Source organism: Gymnodraco acuticeps, unplaced genomic scaffold (assembly GCF_902827175.1).
Source record: "Gymnodraco acuticeps unplaced genomic scaffold, fGymAcu1.1, whole genome shotgun sequence".
NCBI lineage: Eukaryota > Metazoa > Chordata > Actinopteri > Perciformes > Bathydraconidae > Gymnodraco > Gymnodraco acuticeps.
The window spans coordinates 579,918-601,699 of record NW_022989899.1 but is presented as its reverse complement, the minus strand read 5'-3'; the positions used below and the strand labels follow the sequence as shown (position 1 = coordinate 601,699).

Genomic DNA, 21,782 nt, shown 5'->3' with positions numbered 1-21,782 from the left:
GCGCTGTGCATAGCGCCCAGACGAGAGAGGGTAATGATACACGGGCAAGGCCAGGCAGGAAACATGTGATTTATCAGTAACTTTAGACATCGTAACACAATTTTAAACGAGATTTTATTGTAGATTATACATTTTACTGATACCAATTATATAATATTTTTAAAATATATATATTTTTATTTTTAATGTGGGAAGAGGGGGGCCGGCCGCCACTGCTTGAGACGCTGTTTCTAGCAACATGTTGCGTCTTTCCCTATGGTCTGCCCCCGGGAGTCTCACAATAATAAGAGCGCTGTTAGGAGAGATGACGAGTGGCATTCACAGTGGCCAATCAGTGGTACTCAAGCCGGATACGTCACACGGGATGAGGGTTCCCAACCAACCAGAATTGTTTAAAGGAAGTAGCGTAATTCATATATCGATAGCACCGTTTGTCCAGCGGCTTATCGGTATACCAATATCGTCCAATCAGGTACCGCTACTGACTTAGTACCGGTACCTTGTACAGTGTCGTTCCTCTGTTCTAGCGGTTGCTAGGCAGCAGAACCAGGAAGTGTCGGTATATCAACTACCCACTACAAACACTTCAATTCAAAGCAATTTGGTCCTAAAAAGTGAAAACTGCGAAAAGTTATAAAGGAGTTATTTTCCCACAACATTAATTTGACTGAGCCAAGAACGCATGTTTTGCTGCCATGATGGAGCTGGTTGGAGGCGGGGCTTAAGTAATACAAAAGTGCAAATGCTCTATGTGCTCAATGAATGCGGAGATTACCGGACGATCCGGATATTTTCGATGTTGAGAGTCAGGCCATTTTGGCTACTAGGCCCCGTATCAAACGCTGCATCTTGTTCTCTTTATACCTCCATGAGTAGAACGGACTACTTTTTCTGAGTGGACGTAATACAATCATTTCATGAAGACCTGTCGATGTTCTTTTTGCTATAACTAACAGCTCAGTGAAAAATCACCTTCTCAATAATTGATAACATTTCTGTTGCAGTGTGTTTCTGTCAGGAAACCTTGCCAGGTAGCAAACACTTGAGGCAGTAGGCTGAGTTTCAGTTATTTCTTGCAGAATGATGATCAAGGATCCTTTGGATTGGATTTATTTTGCAATCGAAACGTTTTGACTTTGACAAGAGGGGGGCATACAGTACATGATGCAAGGACAACCCCACTTCAAGACTGCACACAATTAGTTTTAAATGACTATGTCCAAGTTTGATTTTGTTCGCTTGTTCTAATCATACTTTTGCTAGAGGAACTGATTGTGATGTGTTGTTTTTTTAATGAATGAATATCATGAATAGTTTATCATAACATAATTTCAGCAGTAAAAACAATAGGTGACTGATTGAAAACAGCTTTATTTTCATTTTTTAACACATTGATTTCTGGACCAGAGTAGAGGATGGAAAGCTTTCACAAACATGTTTTATTATCATTTGAAAATACAAATACAAAATTATATTTTCCACAGAGAGACCCCCATCCCCTTATTTCATATTTTTTTGTTTTTACAGCAGGGCTTGAGCAAGCCATACAAGAAGACCTGAAATATGCTTTCAGACTGTCAGTCCATTCAGTCAGCTCTCATGGTAAAAAGTCTGTTAACACTAAAAAAAAAGGGCAAGTGGTAAGTATGGGCAAGGCAATCAGAAGACCTCCGGATGAAGGACAAGCATCTACTGGATGAGACTAATGACTGAGAACATGAAACCTTTACATCAGAGTTGTGCCACTGTTGGCACACTAAACACAATTATTATTGTACCTTACCATTTTCAGTATCAATTGTTTTGCATTATTGGAAAAAGTGAGCTGCAAGTGTTGGCTATATATAAAGCTGTTCATCCACATGCTGAAAGCCTTGGATCTGTGTGTACATGAGCGTCCAACTACTAGCAGGCTCCGTTTCAGGGACAAAATAGCAGTTGGCCATTACCTAGCACTTGCCTCAAGATTCAAGTTTAAGTGGATAAAGTACACTCAAAATACAACTTCCCAAAACTTCCAGGTAGAATGTTCTCCTTTTTTTCTGTCAACAGATGAACTCGTCTAACAAGATGTATAACATTCATTTGCTGTAAACTGCTGTCAATATTTACGTACAGCAACAACAGAGCCATGCTACCTTAAAGTGCAGGATATGAATTCAAATCAAGACATGTGGACCGGGATCAGCTGCTTGAAATGGGCAAACAACTCCTACTTTAATAACACTTCATATCAAAGTGGCTTAGACAAATGCAGATTAGTGTGACAGTTGTAACACACAATGAACTGTCTGGAACAATTTGATTATGTAGTCATATATATACTGAGTGGAAGATTTGTCAAAATAGTTTGAATCGTTGCACCGTAGAGTGATGTAATAATAACATATTTTTGTAGGCTGTCTCAGACGTTAGCATTGCAAGGGCTCTCTCGACCAAAAACGATGTCCGGTGCCTTGCTCAAGGGCACCAAGGCAGGGGGAGGTGAACTGGGACCTCTCCAAGTACCAGTCCACACTCCATATTTAGGTCTGGTCGGGGACTTCAACCAGCGACCCTACGGCTCACAGTGCAAGCCCCTACTGACTGAGCCACTGCCGGACCCAGTTTTAATCACATGTGGCGACATGGACTCATTCCTCATTGGAAATAATTGGAAAAAAAACTAGAACAAACCTAGGATTACAACTGTCACTATTTGATTTTTTTGGATGTATAGATATAATTCACTTGACACCCCTAATGCAAATGGAAAGTAGTGACCAATGAGGATAATGTTTGCAATCAATGCTTTTTGGTAAGAACGCAAAGTCATAAAAAACAGATATATTATGGAAGATCTTAGGTAGATTTTTTTCTAATATATACCATTTGAGTTCAGTTCACTTCACCACAGTTATACAGTATATGGATAACAAGCTTTAGTGATTGGAAATCTAACATTTATTAAAGTATGAGCTGTTTGATTGATCCAAGAGCAAAACTAAATATTTCAAAATGAGTTCAAAGTCAAAAGTACTGAACAAGTAAAAAAAAACAGTATTCAAAAAGTAGTGCCACTGGGACATAACAAAAATAAGAATATTAGAACACAGCGTTCAGATTAGTTATATTTATAATAGTCTTTATTATTACTGTTGTAACTATATCAAAATATGCTTTTTGTTTCATCATTCCTCCTGCTCTTTAAGTGTTTAGCATATCCAGCATTAGCATTTAAGGTAGTATGGCAAACCCCCTTACTATGACATTCAAAGGTGGGGTCCTATTAATGCCGTGTTTAGAAGAACAACTCACAGCAAATCTTTCTTGAAACACTTACAGAGCCTTGTACGGTGGCCGACAGGAGCAAACACGCTACAACGGCCGAAACACTTCCAGGAGAAACGTGCTGCATTTTCAAATACAATGAACATTTAAAAAAAACATGCCAAAACATACGCAAATGAAGAAACATCTTTGCCAACTTGACAACACATGTGCAGCATTTACTAATAGCACTGCGAATACAAAAAAGAGCTGCAATACGTTCAAACGTGACGTAAACGGGGACACTAAAAAGTGATGCACACAGCTGGGACCGGAGCACTTGTTGGCGTTCGGAGATTCTAAAGTTGGCTAAGCTAAAAAGTGTTTTATCAGTATATTGGAAACGACTAGGTGAAATACGTTAGCGAGCTACCTTACAGCAGATCTGCAATAATATCAGAACGAATGACGCGATTACATTGTTGAAATAAGCTAATAAAACTCTAGGTACGTTTCCAGACGGTGACAGTTGGCCAACTTTATAACCCCAAACATCAACAAGTGCTCCGGTCCCAGCTCTGTGCGTCACTTGTTAGCCGCAGCGTTTGTTATTTGCAGAGCTTTGGTGAATGTTATCTAAAAGCTGTGTTGACAAGTTAATGAAACTGTTTCTTAATTTTCACGTTTTTTGGCCAACATTTTTGTATTGACATTGATTTTGAAAGCGCAGCGCATTTCTCCTAAGGTAAGTGTTTTGTCCGGTTGTAGCGCGTTTGCAGGGTCGGCCTCCGTAGATTTGGTTTGCTGAAACCATGTGAGAGCAGCACAAATTCAACATAAAAATATAAATTCAAGTGAAACAAATGTCCACTTCAGTCAGGAACATGTCAAAGAACTATCCTTACAGGTCCTACGTGATGAGTACTAGCTAACAATATTGCAACTACAGAACATCTACCACTAGTTACTGGGAGAAAGAGTGAGAGAGACAAAACAAGTGAGAGTTTTAAAGGTAACACATCTGTGTATAGGACACTACACTGGTATCAAAGACAGCACTCCCATAAGTCATTAGATTTTCTTTAGTTACTGCAAGACATTAATGCTCAACTGAAGATTATTGTCGAGGATGATGAAGAGAAAACTGGATGAATATACAGTACATGATATATTGTGATTTATATAGATATTATTTATAGAATCATTAACAGCCACAAAAATATTGATGCAAATCCTTCATAGAAATGTGAATCATACAAGGGAACATACATGTTTCTCTTTTTAATTAACAATTTACACATTTGTTTTTTTGTTTTCTGATCATTACTGCATTATAGAAACAGTCCAGCATTCAGCTTCCCACAGTTTGTAAAAGTAATTTGTAAAATATTTGTATTAGCACAGAGGGAAGAAAACAGCGTACATTTATCAATTCATATCAATTAAAAACTTAAAAAAAGATTGATTCTTTAGTTATAGCAAATCCTTATGTACATGAAATTACAGACAACATTCCTATTTTTTTTACATTTTGTCTAATGCGTGTATGAACATCTGTGTGTTTTCATTGATGTTGGATCGACCAGTGTTATGCAAGCAACTGTAACATTTAAAAACAGTAAATAAAACTCCAGACATTTTCAAGTTAGGCTGACCAAAATTGAGTTATAAATAAAAGTCCACTAAATGTGCAAATGAAATCTGCTCTCAGCCTTACCTCTAATGACAGTGCAACAACTTTGTTAGCCAGTCATATTTTTAAATAGGTTCTCTTGTCATCGTTAGAAAATCTCATAGGACTGAGGTAATAAGCAACACTCATCTGCTGCACTTCTTCCTCCTCGTAACAAACACAAGTAGCAAAACTTGAAATATTGTCTTTTGTGTGACACCGTACATGTGAAGACAATTACAGCATATGAAATGAAAATCATCTTTGTAATCCAAAAACGATCAAGTGTGCTTTGGATTGATTAGTTTTCATGCTACAGAGCTTCAAAGAGAATTAGAGGAGAGTCCGTCATTTGTGTGTCACAGACATAATTGTGCGCACTATAGAGTTGTGCAGTGATGTTGTTGTTTTGTAGGCTGACCCGGAAGTTAGCATCATAAAGGCCGCCACAAAACAAGCCAATGGGATTTTTCCTTTGGATTTTGGAACATTGCAAAAAATAAGATCTGTGGCTAACAATGATTTATGATACTAACATGTTTTGTTCAGGTGAATAATCATCATATATTTACTTCACTTTTTATAGTAGTCGAAGCGTTAATGCAATTTACAATAGTAAAATGCTACCGTTACTATAAACGAGGCTATAAACCATACATCACGGTCACATGACTTCATGTCACCGACGCTAAGTTAAGGCGGACCATTGTTTGGCGTGATGAAGTTTGGTAGGCCTATTTAGCTACTTGTTAGCAACCGCTGTATTAATGACACAAAAAAGATTCGGACATGGATGGAGTATTTAACGACATATTTTATGTCGTAGAACAAAACAGGAAAATCTCTAAAGTTTGCGTTAACCGCAGACCTTATTTCAGGAATTAAACAAAGCACAATATGTTCAAAAAAACGTTGACTTTGAGACAAGGGAACCGGAACTGGTAGAATACTAACTCATTCCTGGTTTAAAGGACTCATTCCTTCAGCTCTCTATAGCTCATAATGTAGACAAATATGCTGGTATCAAATTAGCCACAGGTAGAGCATGTCAGAAGCGAACCAGCAGCGCATGATGGGACTATCTTCAGGTAATCCCTTCCTGTCCCTCACTAAACCACTATAATTACTTAAACACCATGTACAGTTATACACTTCTTTCAAAATTTGACACAGAAATAAAAACACAACTTTGTATATATTAATTTTCTCAAGACAAAAAAACATTTATAAAACAGGACTGTGAAAATATTGTCGTCCTCTTATTGCCTAAAATGGGTATGTTGAGACCACATTGCTAGAACCAAAGCTACTAGGTGTAATTGGTTTGTCTTGTGTTAATTGATACGTGAACCAACACTGTTCACATCAGACGTTTTGTACGTGCAAACTGACAATCTTTCATCACTCAGAGATAAGAAGTAACCACAATGACACACACAAAGGGTGTAGTACATTGCTTTCGTTTAACTTGCTAATCAAAACAAACAAACAAACGTACACTTAAAATAATCATAATTAAATATTTTAAAAATAATTTATCATTATTGATTAAATGTCCAATACAATACGTCTACAAATCAAAATGAAAATTATTCAAATCCAAACCAGCAAATCTCAACACAAGTATACCGGACACAGTCAGAGGGATCTCCATCGCAGGCTGTTCACCACTTCTGGACTTTTGTTTTCAAACGGTTCTTCATCTGGTCCCACCCCCGCTCAGGCTCACTGCGTGGAGGCTGTAGTGGTTAGTGCTGGGTGGCATCACCTGTACACAGAAGCAGTTTAGAGACCCGGCTTGACTTCCCTTGGCATCAGTCCCTTTCAATGGTAATCCAAAGCATCGTCCATGCGTCTATCGGTAATTAGAAAAAACATCCTTTCATGCTTCAAGGTGAAAAAGGACATTGACAGTACCCTAGCATCTTAGGAGTTGCAAACGAAAGCAACACACACTATCTGTTGCCTTCTCTCATGGCACCCTGTATTTCCATACGACACTGGGGATTCTCATACAGCAGTTAAAATGGTTTTCTACCATTGTAGAAGACAGTGAAGACTACCAGTGTGAAATGCTTTGGTAGGAACATATAAAAGGTGGAACTCATACAAGTATTGCTCTTGATTATTTTAACAAGATTTGAAAAAGACATGCAATTATGTGATTGACACTTTATTCAGACCATTATTTAAGTAAGACCTAACAATGGCTGATGTGATACTTGTGTTCGGCTGTTTAAGCATGACAATGTCCCATCCAAATTACACTGACATCACTCCTAACCAACACATTTTTGATGAACTACAACTCTGACTGCAAGTCAGGCCTAACATCGGGAGACATTTGGGGTTAAGTATCTTGCCCAAGGACACTTCAATGTGTTGACTGCAAGGGCTGATATTGAACCAACAACCCTAATGCTAGAATGGTATGATCATAGGGGGTGTTATTTTATTCTTTCAGTGATGTTTGGTTTGTATAACACCTTAGAAAGAGAAAGGTGGAACTGGTGGGATAGACATTGTATGTCACACCCTTTCAGAGATGCTCCTTGCTGGCAGGTAGAAGACAAGCTGACAGCCAGCTGGCAGTCAAATGCCTCCGAAACCCCAGGGCGTGTCTAGATTCAACTGTTAGCACACCCTTTCAATTTGGTGCAGGGTGTCACCACGAGAGGCCGCTTCCAATACAGAAACACATTAACCAGCTAAGGTTTATTGAGAGTAGGGGAATAGCATATGGTCAATGTTGGAGAACAGATCATTTGCATGCATGAGCGTTTTTTCCATTTATGTTAAAAAGGCTTTTAGCTACTTAAATACGCCTGTGTCAAATCAAGTGTGCTCTAATGTAATGTTTCACAATTGCATCTCTTCATCAAAATAAGTTAAAAAGTCAAAACAAATGCAGCTCTGTGCTCATCATAAAAGCTAATGAAGTTATATTTGAAAACACACGTGACTTTCCGCCGCCCTTCATCCTAGAATTCCAAACTAACTGGGCAAATGTCAGAAAATAAACAGTGCGTAAAGCAAAGTTTGACAACAAAGGATTTCATGTCAAACTTGTGCATGCATATGTGAGTCTTTAAAGGGTTCGCCATGGGAACATATTACATAGCTGTTGCTGGCACAAACCCTGTGAATAGTTGTGACAACCCATTGAGGAATGATCAGGTCAACAATACATATGCTAGGAGCAGACATGACAGGGAAATAAGACGTTTAAAAGGGATGCAAGAACAATACATTTGTTTGTATGGGCAGATAAGGTTGTGGGAATAGTATCAAATACCTCAAAAGAGATGGCAACCAGTCACCTGTTAGCTTTCAATGGTATCCATTTGTAAAAGCTGTCGCAATCAATGGACCCTATAATGTACAATTAGTAACTGTCAGTACACAGTTCTTTGAAAAAAAGTACTTGTGAGTGTAGTTTATTCAAAGGATGGGATGACAGCATGAATGGAAACACACAGTGTGAGTCAAATGGCAACATTTGGGATTTCTGAAATGACAAACAGGTTGTTATCTATTAAGGTTTGAACTGTGCCGTAATAACTGTGACCCACAAGCTATACCATATATATTCCACTATGAACTATGTCATAACATTACATGCCAGCCGAACTGCGTATTGTTTTTAGAAACGTAAACACATTTATCCAAAATTAGTTTATATTTTCTATGAATTATTTAATATTTGTAGGGCCGTTGGTTACAAAATACTGGTTTAAAGTACATGGTGCATATCGGATTACTGTTACAAACATGGAATAAAACCTCATGTAACCACACCATCAAGTCAAGCCTTGACAGCAGGAAGTCATATTTGAGGTCATCGTCTATAAAATGAACCTGATTGTCATACAGATCTTTCAGAATCACAGACCATGATGTCTGTAAACACTACAGAGATTAATGATGAATATGTCTGTTTATTTACTTGGAGGAAAAATCTACATTGAGGCATATTCAATTCAAAACAGTAATTATCGACAGATGTACAGAAGACGGTTGCATTTACCAAAAGGGGAAACCAAACAACTGTTTTCATAACTTTTATATATCATGATAACTGTATGTTCTGTATGCTCTATTTTTGTATTAATCTACAATACATAGATGAATGTGGATTTAGTTTGTTAGGTGAACGCAGCACACTTCAGGTCATATCTAATGCATGAAATAATGCATACCACCTCAACATTATCTCAATGAAATATGAGATGTTCTGTTTTCTCTTCTATACCAGATGTTGTTCACGATGTCTGTGTGTGTGTGTGTGTGTGTGTGTGTGTATGTGTGTGTGTTGTGTGTGTGTGTGTGTGTGTGTGTGTGTGTGTGTGTGTGTGTGTGTGTGTGTGTGTGTGTGTGTGTGTGTGTGTGTGTGTGCATGTGTGTGTATTTGTGCACCAAAAGGCAAACTGAATGTAGAAAGAAAGGGTTGGCAGTTAGCAGTGCCGGCGCTGACCAAACAATGATGCCTGTTTTTACACCAATTCAACAAAGTAGTCGTCTGGTGCTGCTAATGAATGAAGAATGAGTTAACCACATTGAGTTAGGGCCTCTGTTCACATAGCGCCTTTTTCTGACCGCCAGCGTTTCTTTTCTTGTTGTTTCCAATGGGGAGAGAAAAAGCGTTGTGCATGTTTTCTGAGCGCACTACCTTTTTTGTGAGGCCACTGTGAGCGCTTATAGGTGAAAATATTTCTTACACTTTTATCGCCGTACGCAGATCGTACTCGACGGCTGTAGATTGGTGTTCATGGTTAAAAAAACAATGTCAAAGATATATACAGTATATACAAATAAATATATAGTAGCCTAACCAGATAGATACAGATAAGTGGGCGAATCTAGTCTGTCACATAAATTGGTCATATGTTGTCAAGATATCATTGTCACAAAAACATTATAGAAACGCTTTCTGCCTAAAAAAGACGCACAGCCTTAGTGAGAATTGATGGGCTGGAAGATGAAGATGATGATGTCATGATGTCACATGAATAGGTATACTTACAGCAATGCTGTGGCTGAAGCCGGAGCCCGGCTGAGGGCTGGTGGCGCTGATGTAGTTTCCCACACCAGAGTCCTGACTGGTGCCTCCATAGAGGTCAGCTACGGGGCCAGGACTGTTGGCCCCATGGAAGCCTCCAGGCCTGGTTTGGTTGCTTCCTGTTGAGAGGGGCCAGGAGATGGATTAGCCAGAGGAACTATTACACAGCTGGCACTCAGAGATAAAGGTTGACTATGACCAGGCACACATTGAGAGAGGAAATGTATTTTAAACCATTTGCAGGCTACAGTGTGAAGTTGGACCCACGTAGCACTCAACAAAAACGGCTCCAAAATGGTGGAACAAGCTCTCCTTAGATATCAGGAATTCTGAAAGTCTACACATCCACTGCACCTTGACCAATAAACCTTTGAATAATGGTAGTACTTAAAAAGTTTCACTGATTTGAAGCTAATGGACTTGCAGATATATACAGTATATATTTATTTGTTAGCCTCTCTTTAGCCTTCTCTGCTTTGCACTGCTCAGAAACCTCAGATATGACTGCCAGGCATTGTATAACATGCACAGGGGGATTGGGCACAGCACACCTCGTCTTATCAACACCTGTCACAGGAGAGCCTCCACACCTCAGCACACCTACACCCCCTCCTCACCAAACCCTTAAATATATGATTGTGATTATCTTCTCCAAAGTGATTGAGGTATTGGACCTAGCCTTCCTGACAGGCAGAACATTACACAGGGTGTCCTGGGTAATGTATGCTAAAAGACTGCAGGGCTGAGATACATTTCCATGGACTCACTTCAGTGTATGATTGAAGAAGAAACAACAAGCAGATCACATTCATATTTCTGACTGGTCATTTTTTAGAGGAGTAATGTTTATATGACCATATACAGGATTTCAGTTAAATGTTGAGGGCAAAGGCTCCTTCCAAATACACGTCTATGATACTTACACATTTTGCTCAGCAGGATAAACTACATATTAGTACCACTATTATAACAGTTTAGGCATCAATGCAATCTTCAGAAGTGAATAGCTAACCTTAGGCTATAAACAAACTACGTTGTGGTCACATGGATGCGCATCAACACCGCTAAGCTCAAGGTGGACTCTTGTTCTGGGAGATGATGTTCAGAAGTCTGATTAAGCCACGTGTTATCCACTGAGGAAGCCCGGAAGTGGTCAAATGCTAACTCATTTCTCCAACACTCTATTGTTTCCTTTACCTTTGTTAGGAGAAATATAATGCAATGTGTTTTGTGTGTGTGTGTGTGTGTGTGTGTGTGTGTGTGTGTGTGTGTGTGTGTGTGTGTGTGTGTGTGTGTGTGTGTGTGTGTATGTGTGTGTGTGATGAACTTGTGCCGCTGCTTATTAGACTTTGAAGTGAGTCTATGAAAATGCACAACCCCATTCTCAGAAAACTATGAGTCAGGAAGACGGACATTTTCCTAAGCTATTATTCTCAGGGGTAATTTGACCCCCTTGACCTTGTTTGGCCTTATGACCCACTTCTCTTTTGCTAATTTCTTAGAGTCTTTACTGGGCAGAATTTTTAATATACACTCCAGATAATGTTGATGCTCAAATCAGGAAACACCACAGTAACTCTAGAGAGTGCTGTGGCAGGAACAAGGGTTGTTTGTGAAATACATGTCTGTCGTCTTTCGTTATGTTTTTAGTTTTGTATCTAGCTCTTAGCGCCAATCGGTTGTAGCTGGGATGGCATCATTTGCTCCTCTACCTCTAGCACTACACGATTGGTTTATTTTTGCTGAATAAATGACACATGATTGCAGCTGGCTCACACTGTGTGTAGTGGAAGAGTTTCTCACAGGCGATACACTCATTGTTCCATCACATGTGTTGTGGACTCGAGGGCTTAGGAAATGAATAGTTACAAATAGTACCTTCCAATGTTACTTGTTGCTTTATCTGGAGACTAAATTATCAAATAACCAATAACAACTTGCCACCTAGGTCTCAAAAAGCACATTGACCATTAAAAGCTTCCATTGCATTTTTCTATTGCACTATTTTACTTCCTTATTTATTGATGTCCTCCAATACTGGAATATTAATGCAAGCAACACAACCCAAGCACAAGATCTGCAGACTGTTACAGACCAGAGGGTTCATACTAAACAACAAATGTAGTATTTTTATAATACTCCAACAAATGACAACAACAGAAATAAAAATGAACCATTCTCCTAAGGCACAGCTAAGAAAAGCATGCACTGCATTCTGGGCAAATTGCCACACAGCGCCATGCCTCACTGCTTTGTTATCCCCCTCCTCTGTGTCTCATGGTGTTGCTGCATTGTGTGTGACTCTGCGTGCAGGAGACACAGAGATACACACCTGGGCTCTTGAAGGGGTCCGGGCTGTGCAGGTGGTGCTGAATGGAGTTGGGGGAGTTGCAGGAAGAGCTGGCGTGATCACTGGGCAGGATCTGAGCCGCCTGGGCCCCCAGGGAGCCGTAGTCAGCCAGGGAGTAGGAGCCCCCTCCCCGCATGTCACTGCCGGCCGTAGAATACAACCCATAGTCAGGGAAGCCTGGGAGACAGAGGAGGGGAGGGGACATTTTATTATGACCTTGATTTAATATTTGTTTTAAACTGCAGTTCAGCATTATTATCCTATGAATACTTATACACCCCTGTTCATAGTGTATTATACAGGTTATAGTCAATGTGCACAATTCCACTTGTTTATTTAAATATTTGTATTCTATTTGATCTTTTATTGGACATTTTATTTATGTTTATGTAAGTTTCATTACTTTTCATTGAACGTTCTTACTTTAACTCATGATTATATAAATGTTGTGTTCTTGTTTTATACATTTTTTATTGTATTTAATCCTGAAAAAATAATTAAAGCACAGAATAAAAAAAATGCTCAAACGAATAATTGTGTATTAATGTGATAACAGCTATAGGGGAGAAATGACTGCTTGAATACTTTTACTAAAGCAAAATGAAGACATGATGATTAAAAATGTTCTATAATTTAGCTGTGCTCATAAATCAATGAGAGTGAGTCAGAAATGTCCTATTCATTTTAAATGTGACACTAACAGGTTTCCAAGTCGGGGTCTCAGCTTGATGAAAAGGGCCCATAACGGCTTCTTCTCTGGCATTGGCCCTCACTCTTCTACAGATTGTACTAGGAAAAAATAAATCATGAAAGTTCAGAGCAACTAACCAGTTTGGTTGGTGGGTGTAGATCACTGGAAAGCTAATCATTTAAATACATGTTTGGCCATTGAACACATTTCCGTAGTGACTAAATGGTGGTGCTACAACTTCCGTGTCAGTCTCTTGGCTTTTCACCATTGACGTACATTGGGAAAGAGACGTGTGTGAATCAGCGTATCATTTTCTGTTTGTTACATCAACTACCCAGTACCAAGTTTTTTATTTAAATCATCAGGTTCTTTACAGTTGTAAAAAGTGCTATAACCCGAATGCATGTTATTTTCCCTCTAATTTGACTGAGCCAAGACCGAACATAACGGAACAGATAAAAGGCGGGACTTTAAGCTGGGAGGCGGGGCTTAATGAACATTTTGAGTGTTTGAATGTGTTTACACTTGAACAATGTTGTCTTTCCGTACAACGGAAGGAGATTAACTTCATTACTTTACATTTGTTTTGTGATGTTTTTCATATATTCCCTGTGATCTGATTAGCTCTCTGTCCTTTCTGCAGAATCACATTTCCACTGCATCATTCCTCACATTATCTCTGACACATGATGTGCAGGGCGGTCTATCTTGTAATGTTTAGTATTTTAAGGGGATTTTTGTTTCATAAAGTAATTTCAAATTTGACCAGGGGGCCATAATCAGTGTCATTCTGAAGCAGACTCTGCTGAACATTGAACAATAACTTTTTTTATGAGGAAATGTTATAACTTTTATGTATTACGTATTATGTCATTTCAACTAAATGAATCTTTTATTTTTCTCAAAAACGCTGCAGTAAAATGTCCTGCAATTTGAGATGGCTTTAATCAGGGTCATTGTGATCAAAATGATTTCAATGGTAACATTTGATTTGAGCTGACTTTCCCTGCATATCAATGTAGTACTTCTGCCAGTTGCCCTTTTCCATAAGTCCTCACATATTTCCCTACCTTGCTTGTCTATCTTAGTGCGTACTTAAATAAATAAAGTTAAAAAAAGCCAACAAATAAATCTTTAAAAACAGTAACCGTAAACAATCAAAGCAAAGGACATTTTAAGCAGAAATCCCTTTCATGGAAACACATCACATTAGGACTGTAACATTGTTGGTTTTATTTGGTATACAATATTAACTTCATCATTTCAAATTGCTATTCCAGGAAAATGAGTGTCAATCAAAAACTTTTAAAATCAACTCAACAGTACATTTGTAGTTTTTCAGACATCATTTCCTCACTCAAAGCTTTACTTTGATGTACTTTTAGTGTCCTTCACATTCCCATAGGTTTTGGGTATCCCAGTCGGAGACGAGCGTCCTGTTCACTTATCTCTCAGCTCTTTAATTAGATATGTAACAACATCAACAAATGGAAACCTGTCCTGAGGTCCCGGGCCTCGGTCTGCTCTCTTAATTAATGGTTGCTAATTGAAGGCAAAACAAGCACCATCAGATGCAGACTAGAATGTTTAGATGTTGCTTTGAATAAAAAACAAAGGGAATGTCAATTATTAAAACCGATCACGAGAAACAAACCACTGCCCAGTTAAAACACACAATACATACCTGCCAAAAAGGCTTTTTTCAGATAAATACCAACTAGCAGCTAGCCACATCAAAAGAGATAAAAGGCCTCTTTATTATCGTACCATGTAAATGTCATGCTTTCATGTTGATCATTTACTTTATCATTATTGTAGTACAGCAATTCTGTTAAATATTAATATTCTTCAGCAACACGTCTCAACAGAACATTACAATGATTATTGTGTTAACATGTAATGTTTCATGTGAGCAACATTTAGCAACTTGTATTACAGTGTGAATCAAATAGTGTAAGTGTATTTCTTTTAGGTTTTTTGAGAGCATGTCGGAGAAGCACCACCTCTCAATGACACCTTGTTGAGGTAAGTATCGTCTTTAGCCAACTGATTTGTAAGATCAGTTGGAACTTCACTTTGCCAAGACAATAACAGCAAGTTAAGCATGGACAAATACAAATGGTAATTTTCAGGGAACATTTCCTAACAAATGGTTCGACTGTCGGGTTGTTAATCCTTGATGTTCTGAACTTTCAAACTAATAGTATTTTAGGGATCACACTCTCTACATTTAACACATTCATTTAAAAAAAGGAATGCAATTTTACATTTGTGTTCCTCCATGTCATCAAGTGTTTTCCCTCACAGCTGTTGTATTTTGTGGAATACAGTTTGATTTATTTATTTTCTGGATACTGTATGTTCTTCCTCCATTTTGTTCAAAGTGTTGGTTACATACACTGCAATCATTTAAATGGAATAGCAATCCAAGAGCCAGTGATGTGATGACATGAACCCCCACTCCCACCTAATCTGCCTCATTAATGTGTGCAATGGAGGAATACATTTTTAACATCTGTCTTGTCAGCTAAAAAGCACTGTCACTTTTTGTTGATGGTTGAGGTTGTGGGGAGGCTGGGGTTAGTTCAGTACCCACCTTGGAAATAACAGTTCATATCATTTACTGCCAGGGGCTAAACTGTCCGAATTCACCATGTCTATGTGTGTGTGTGTGTGTGTATGTGTGTGTGTGTGTGTGTGTGTGTGTGTGTGTGTGTGTGTGTGTGTGTGTGTGTGTGTGTGTGTGTGTGTGTGTGTGTGTGTGTGTGTGTGTGTGTGTGTGGGTGTATGTGTGTGTCCTTTTTTGTGTACAATAAACTTGCAGTATCCAACCATCTGGTCTAGATGTACACATAAGCACATTAACACAATGTGTGTGACTAGCGTATACAGAGAACCGGACACTGGGTTGGAGCCCCGTTCATATGAAAGTTACTCAGTGGTGAAAGAAGCCAAAATGTTCTGACTCTTACAGCATATGCTTAATGGTTTACTCAAGCCCTATCCCACATCCACTCCGCTGCCATTCTTGGCTCAGTCCAATGAATGAAGAGGGGAAGAAAGTCTGGTTCCAACCTTTAACAACTTTTAGGACCTAATGATATAATTAAATGTTCGGTAGTTGATTTACCTTTAAACAAATGTATGCTGATTTACAGCATATGTTAGTCAAAAATAAATTTCAAGGCCAAATGACATCACATGGCAGCCATGAGAGTTGTAGTACCGCCGTTTGGCCGGTACAACAATGTGCTTCAATGCAGGCTCACTCACAGGGATTTGGTGACTGTTATATTCCTCCTATCTTTCTTTATCTATTAAACATCTTCTGAATTACCACTGGGATTTAATGTAATCTTTCATTACAGGCTTCATTTCCTGTGATAGTTTTAAAAAGGATGTGGCCTTTTTCTATTTCTGCCCTGCGGTGGCTTTACTCTCAGTAAATGGTCTTCTTCTAGATGATTCACAGAGTAATTAACATAAAGAGCACTCCTTTTCAGCCCAATACGGAAGCTCATTAATAATCTAGAATGGATGGCAGCTCATTTAGAACCCTGATCAAAACATCTTGAAGATATCTAACAGAGTATGCGCTTTACAATATTAATTTGTTATTGTTCTAAACATGTATACCATATATTCAGACTTTCATGGCATTTCGACACACTTAAACAAAATAAGAATGTGTTCATATCATATGCAAGTGTCAGAATACTGTATATGCACACTTTTAAGCAAACACCACAGAACACACACTAATACACATTATACACACAACACATACACAATATTTGCACTTAACAAACAGCCGGACAGCAGCAGAGTCCTGAGGTATTGGAAGTATTATTTTGTGAGGAGAGGTTGTTTGACCTACTTTTTCAATGCTCAAATATACTTTAGCAAAAAGGGGCCGGGGGGAGGGCATTTGGTATTCCTAACGTGTGTTTAGCAGTGGTGGAATGTAACAAACTACATTTACTCAGGTATTGTACTTAAGTACTATTTACATAGTTTACACTCATAGTTATTATTTACGTATGAACACATGATACTAATCAACACAGTATTTTAGTATTAATTAGTATTTAAGTGACTCTATTACTCTTTTTCAACAATATATTATTGGTCTCAGATATATACAAAACATGTCTCTGAAGTGTTTGGCTGAAACACCAAACAGATCATGCTTTGTAGCATCCCATAATCCCCTCTGTTTCAGCCTTGTTTCAAAAGTGCTGGTTCTGTGTCTGTTACTTTAGATGCTAATTTAATTTCTCTTTTTTTTTATACCTTAATCGGCCCACAGAGGGGAAATGTACATTCTGCATTTGACCCATCCTAGTGTTAGGAGCAGTGGGCTGCCATTATGTACGGCACCCGGGGAGCAGTGTAGGGAACGGTGCCTTGCTCAGGGACACCTCGGTAGCACTTGGTCTTTCGGGGACTTGAACCGGTGACCTTCGGCAAGCCAAGTCCCTATGGACTTCGCCACCACAGCCGAGCTGCTGCTGGCCACGCCCCTCTGAGAGATGATTGGTTTAAGAAAACACAATGGTGCTCTAGGAGGAGATTCAGGTGATAAGGTGGTTACCTTGGTTGGTTATTTAATGGTTGCACCACCGAAAAAAACATTGTGATATCACAGAGTGGCCAAAATCGGACAATTTTCAGACAGGTCTTTATATAGTTGGATCAGGACAAAAAGAGAGAGAATATTTTCTACATTAAGTGCCGTTCCACACAAGCTAGGGGGGGAGGGGGCGTTATTAAACCCTCCAACAGGGAGTCTGCATCAGGCTAGACTTAACCAGCGATACTACCTGACCACCTGCAAAGCTTTAAGTGTCATTGAACACGCTGAAATATTTACTTGTAATTGCAAAATAAGACGTTTAACAAATTGAAAGTTACATTTATTTATATTTTTTACCAAGGATCATCCCATACAGACGTCTGCATTTAACTGTAAGGTTTTGTATATTTATACAAAAAATTGCTAAAAATCAAGCAGCTCATAAACAATAGATTTAAAAACAAGAAGATACTGTATGGCAGTAAATATGTTTGAAATGTCATTAAGATGCTGATTAGAAACCATGGTTATGAAAGGTCACGACAGTTCCTGTGGGGGGTCGCTTGCCGCTGTATTTACACCCACCACCACATTAAAGAAGGAGCTTCATTCAGCTGATAACGAGAATATAGACGGAGTTCACTCTTTCACAGAGTGGGAGGGTGTAGGGGTCCGTTTGGAATTGGGTCTTCAATCCACCCTCTCTATATACAGCAGCTGTTTGTATGTTAAGGTGAGTGTCTGTGTGTGCATGAGGTGAGAAACTGCATGGAGAGAGCGTCAGGCCACACAGAATACCGACAGAGCCTTTACCTGCCCCTGTGTTCTGCCCGTATGCCATGTAGCCGCCGACTCTTCCAGGGGCCCCCCCTACCTGAGCCACGCGCCGCCGCTACTGCTGCCGCTGCCACCGGACCGTACGCTGCTGCTGGGAAGCCTGGGAGGAAAACACAAAAGAGGGCACTCTTAATTGATTCATTTGTTTAATCACTGTTTCCGCATGTGCACATTAAAGAATGTGGTTTAACAGATTGACCTTTACTGGCTCCTTGGTAAAGTCACTTAGATACATTTGTGGTCAAATCTCTCGAGTTTTATATGGGTAACATATAAGTTAGCAGGAATGTAATTGCATCCTCATCCTGTAATTTAGACTGTGTGAGCAATCATATGATATGTTTTATTGATGCTAACATTTTCTGATTTTCTTGATTGTGTTTTAATAAACCCTCATCTTCGTATTTGTCCCATTTTTTTTAAAACTAGTTATTTATAAATGCCATTTCTGGAAGACAGACTTCCAAATCAGAACTTTAATGGTGTTTGTCCACATAGCATCTTTTTTCTGAGCATCAGCCGCCTCGAGAAAAAAGTGCAGCATCCAGCATCTTTTTTTCTAAGTGCTCAACCGTTGTTGCACAGCCAGTCCAAGCGCTTCTAGTAAGGAATATTAAACATTTTCAGAAACGTGCCGGTGACTTAACTGTTAAAATTAGAAGAGAAGCTTGCTTTTGACCGTATCTTTCAGACAGAAACTATCATGAGACATCCCTGATGCCGATCGTCCTCCTCACTCTACAGCTGTCATACTGAGCAACAAAGCTCATTCATACAAAGTGTGAGAGATAGTACCTTCTGGTTAGTGCTCATGTAAAACAAATGGGCAATAGCACAAATACATAATTAAAAACCAGGGGGTGATGATTGTCCATATATAGTGTTTTGCTTTCAACATTTTTTTTTAAAGGAACAATGCGATAGGACTCTCCCCATGTGAATACAGTGGCCGAAGCTTCGGCTATTGAATGCTGTTTTTGAAGAAGGTAAACAAAGGTGAGTATGTGACTTTCTGACATCTGTTTTACTATAGAAAAAAAACACAATACTTTTTGCCGCTGCTACACTCTCTCAGCATAACGCTGCCGAGCCTGCAGTCACTGCTATCTGACTTGGTAATTTGTGAGAAATATAATGTATTGTCAACTGGGTGCTGTAGGACTGGTCTTCACTTACCAGACACTCTAGCAAGGCAACTACATACAGCTCTGTAAAAAATGAAGAGACGACTCCGAATCTTTCCAAATTACTAACCCTAACCCTCTACATGTATGGCAGCCATTACATTCCAGTGTCTGTTGAATTCCAACACAGAGAAATGTTGTCAGTAGTTTATATGAATACAAAAATCATTTTATTCAAACACAAAGTACCTAAAATAGTAAAACAACATAAACTGATAATGCTGCAGTGGTCTTTTTTTCCAGAGCTGTATTTAATGATTCAGCATTATATAACGTGTAAACTAGCTTGTGAGATAGCCGCTCCTAACCTTAGTTTAGGTTTGGAGGTTAGTTATTGATTTCCCCCGTTGTATATTCATTTTGGTTAATCAGTTGAATATTTCAATCATCAAATAAGGAAGCAACTAAATGATGATGATGATGAAGAAAAAGAAGAAGAAAAAAACCTTACTAAACTCCTACTGTAAGGTGCTACTGTAGCTTAGCAGGTATCTTTTTTTTTAATGGAGCAACCTATGTGATTTGGTATATTCAATCTACCTTTCAATTGCATACTTAAATGTATTTAATTGTACGTTAATGTAACAATGTCAATATAAAAATAACAGTAATGGCCCGTCTACACAGCGGCGTGCGTTGAAGCTTGCTGGCGGGCGTGTCTGACACTCGACCAACAACCAATCACATGAATCTCCCGCCCCTGACACACAAGCAGCGGTTTGATTGGCTAGAGCTTGTACTGGCATATGATTTGATTGGCTGACGCTTCTGCTGAGGCTTCAAAAGTTGAACATTGCTCAACTTTTGCAGCCAGCAACGCCAGCAAAGCTCCGCGTCGCTTCCCACAATGCAGTTCGGCGAAAAATGACGTCACCCCATTCAAAGTAGATCCACCCCTGCTTGACTGGTACTTGCTTTTGATCAAAGTCAATGCGGAAAACCCGCACTCACACAGGTAGGCGGAGGTGAAGGGAATGAGCACTTTTACAGCCTTTTTGGCGAGGTGGGGGAACGTCTCCACAGACAGCCAAAAGTGTGCAAGTGACGTGTTCTGCCAGACGCTGTCTCCTCTTTCACTTTAGGTAACTTCACTAAAAATCGATCCATGTTGCCGCTCGCTTAAAGTTAGCTGAAGTTAACTAGCTAGATTTCACTGTTTCTCGTTATTTTTTTCTCACGCTGCGCCTCCCCTGAAGCTCTCTGGCGCCCCCCAGGGGAGGCGCGCCTCACACTTTGAAAACTGCTGATCTACACTTTTCCAGTTTATCTTGTATTAAAAATGAGATACAATTGTTTTCTTTATATTAAACATATTTATCTAGAGGACAGCTCTGTGAAGTAGTTGCGATACCAGATGGAAATATATTTTAAATATACAGTATACAATGCCAAAATCAGGATAACATTATGGATAAGACAAACATTAACGGCAGGGATAGTATTCAGATTTGCATACACATTTTCAGATCCAAACTAATTACATTTTATTGCAATCCTCAAATGTTTTGTTCCTCATTCAACCATGTATTGTAAACATCTTTATATCTTTGTTTTAAAAAGGGCTGTCCAAGTGTATCACTACTTTTTGTGTAAAGTGACTAAGGACAGCACATATTGCTTAATCCTGAGGAGTTTGACCACAAAATTATTCTGTATGGTACAAGTGTTACTACAGTTTGGACTTCTCAATGCAAACCATGCGACGGCAGAGTCGGTAAGGGTTGTGCCAAAAAGCTCCACTCTGCTTACAAATTGCCCACTTTCCGATTAGTATTATGAAAATTAACAGCCTTCATGTTCTCCAAGGATATCAAGTGGTTTCACCCACAAATACTGTATGTGTTTGTTTTTGCCAGGCCTCTGGTTTTGGAATTATGTCACTTTTCCAAAAAAGCATCCACCTTCACATTTGGAGTCAGATAATGAGTACAGACATAGGCACACAAACACACACTCAGACACACACATTCTTTTGGATGCCTGCAGTCGGAGCTAATGGTGCATTTCACATAGCTATTTTTGAAGGCATTAAGGCACAGGGAGAATCCAATTGGAACAGCCATCCATCCCTCTTCAAAAATAGACAACCTATTGTTGACACATTCTCTGTGAAAAACAAGGCTTCTTCTTTCCTGTTCCCCAGCAGTGAGTGTATAAAAGCCTG

General features: G+C 39.1%; 1 protein-coding gene across 1 annotated transcript in view; it reads right to left on the bottom strand.

Moving 5' to 3' along the window:
* Positions 1-1,411: 1,411 nt before the first annotated feature.
* LOC117539744 (RNA-binding protein Musashi homolog 2-like) overlaps positions 1,412-21,782 on the bottom strand; it is a 220,597-nt gene continuing 200,226 nt past the window's right edge. Inside the window, 5 exon segments of the mRNA XM_034206024.1 lie at positions 1,412-6,689; positions 9,945-10,099; positions 12,313-12,507; positions 18,411-18,465; positions 18,467-18,534. Coding sequence (XP_034061915.1) covers positions 6,621-6,689; positions 9,945-10,099; positions 12,313-12,507; positions 18,411-18,465; positions 18,467-18,534 — 542 coding nt within the window. The 3' untranslated portion in view covers positions 1,412-6,620.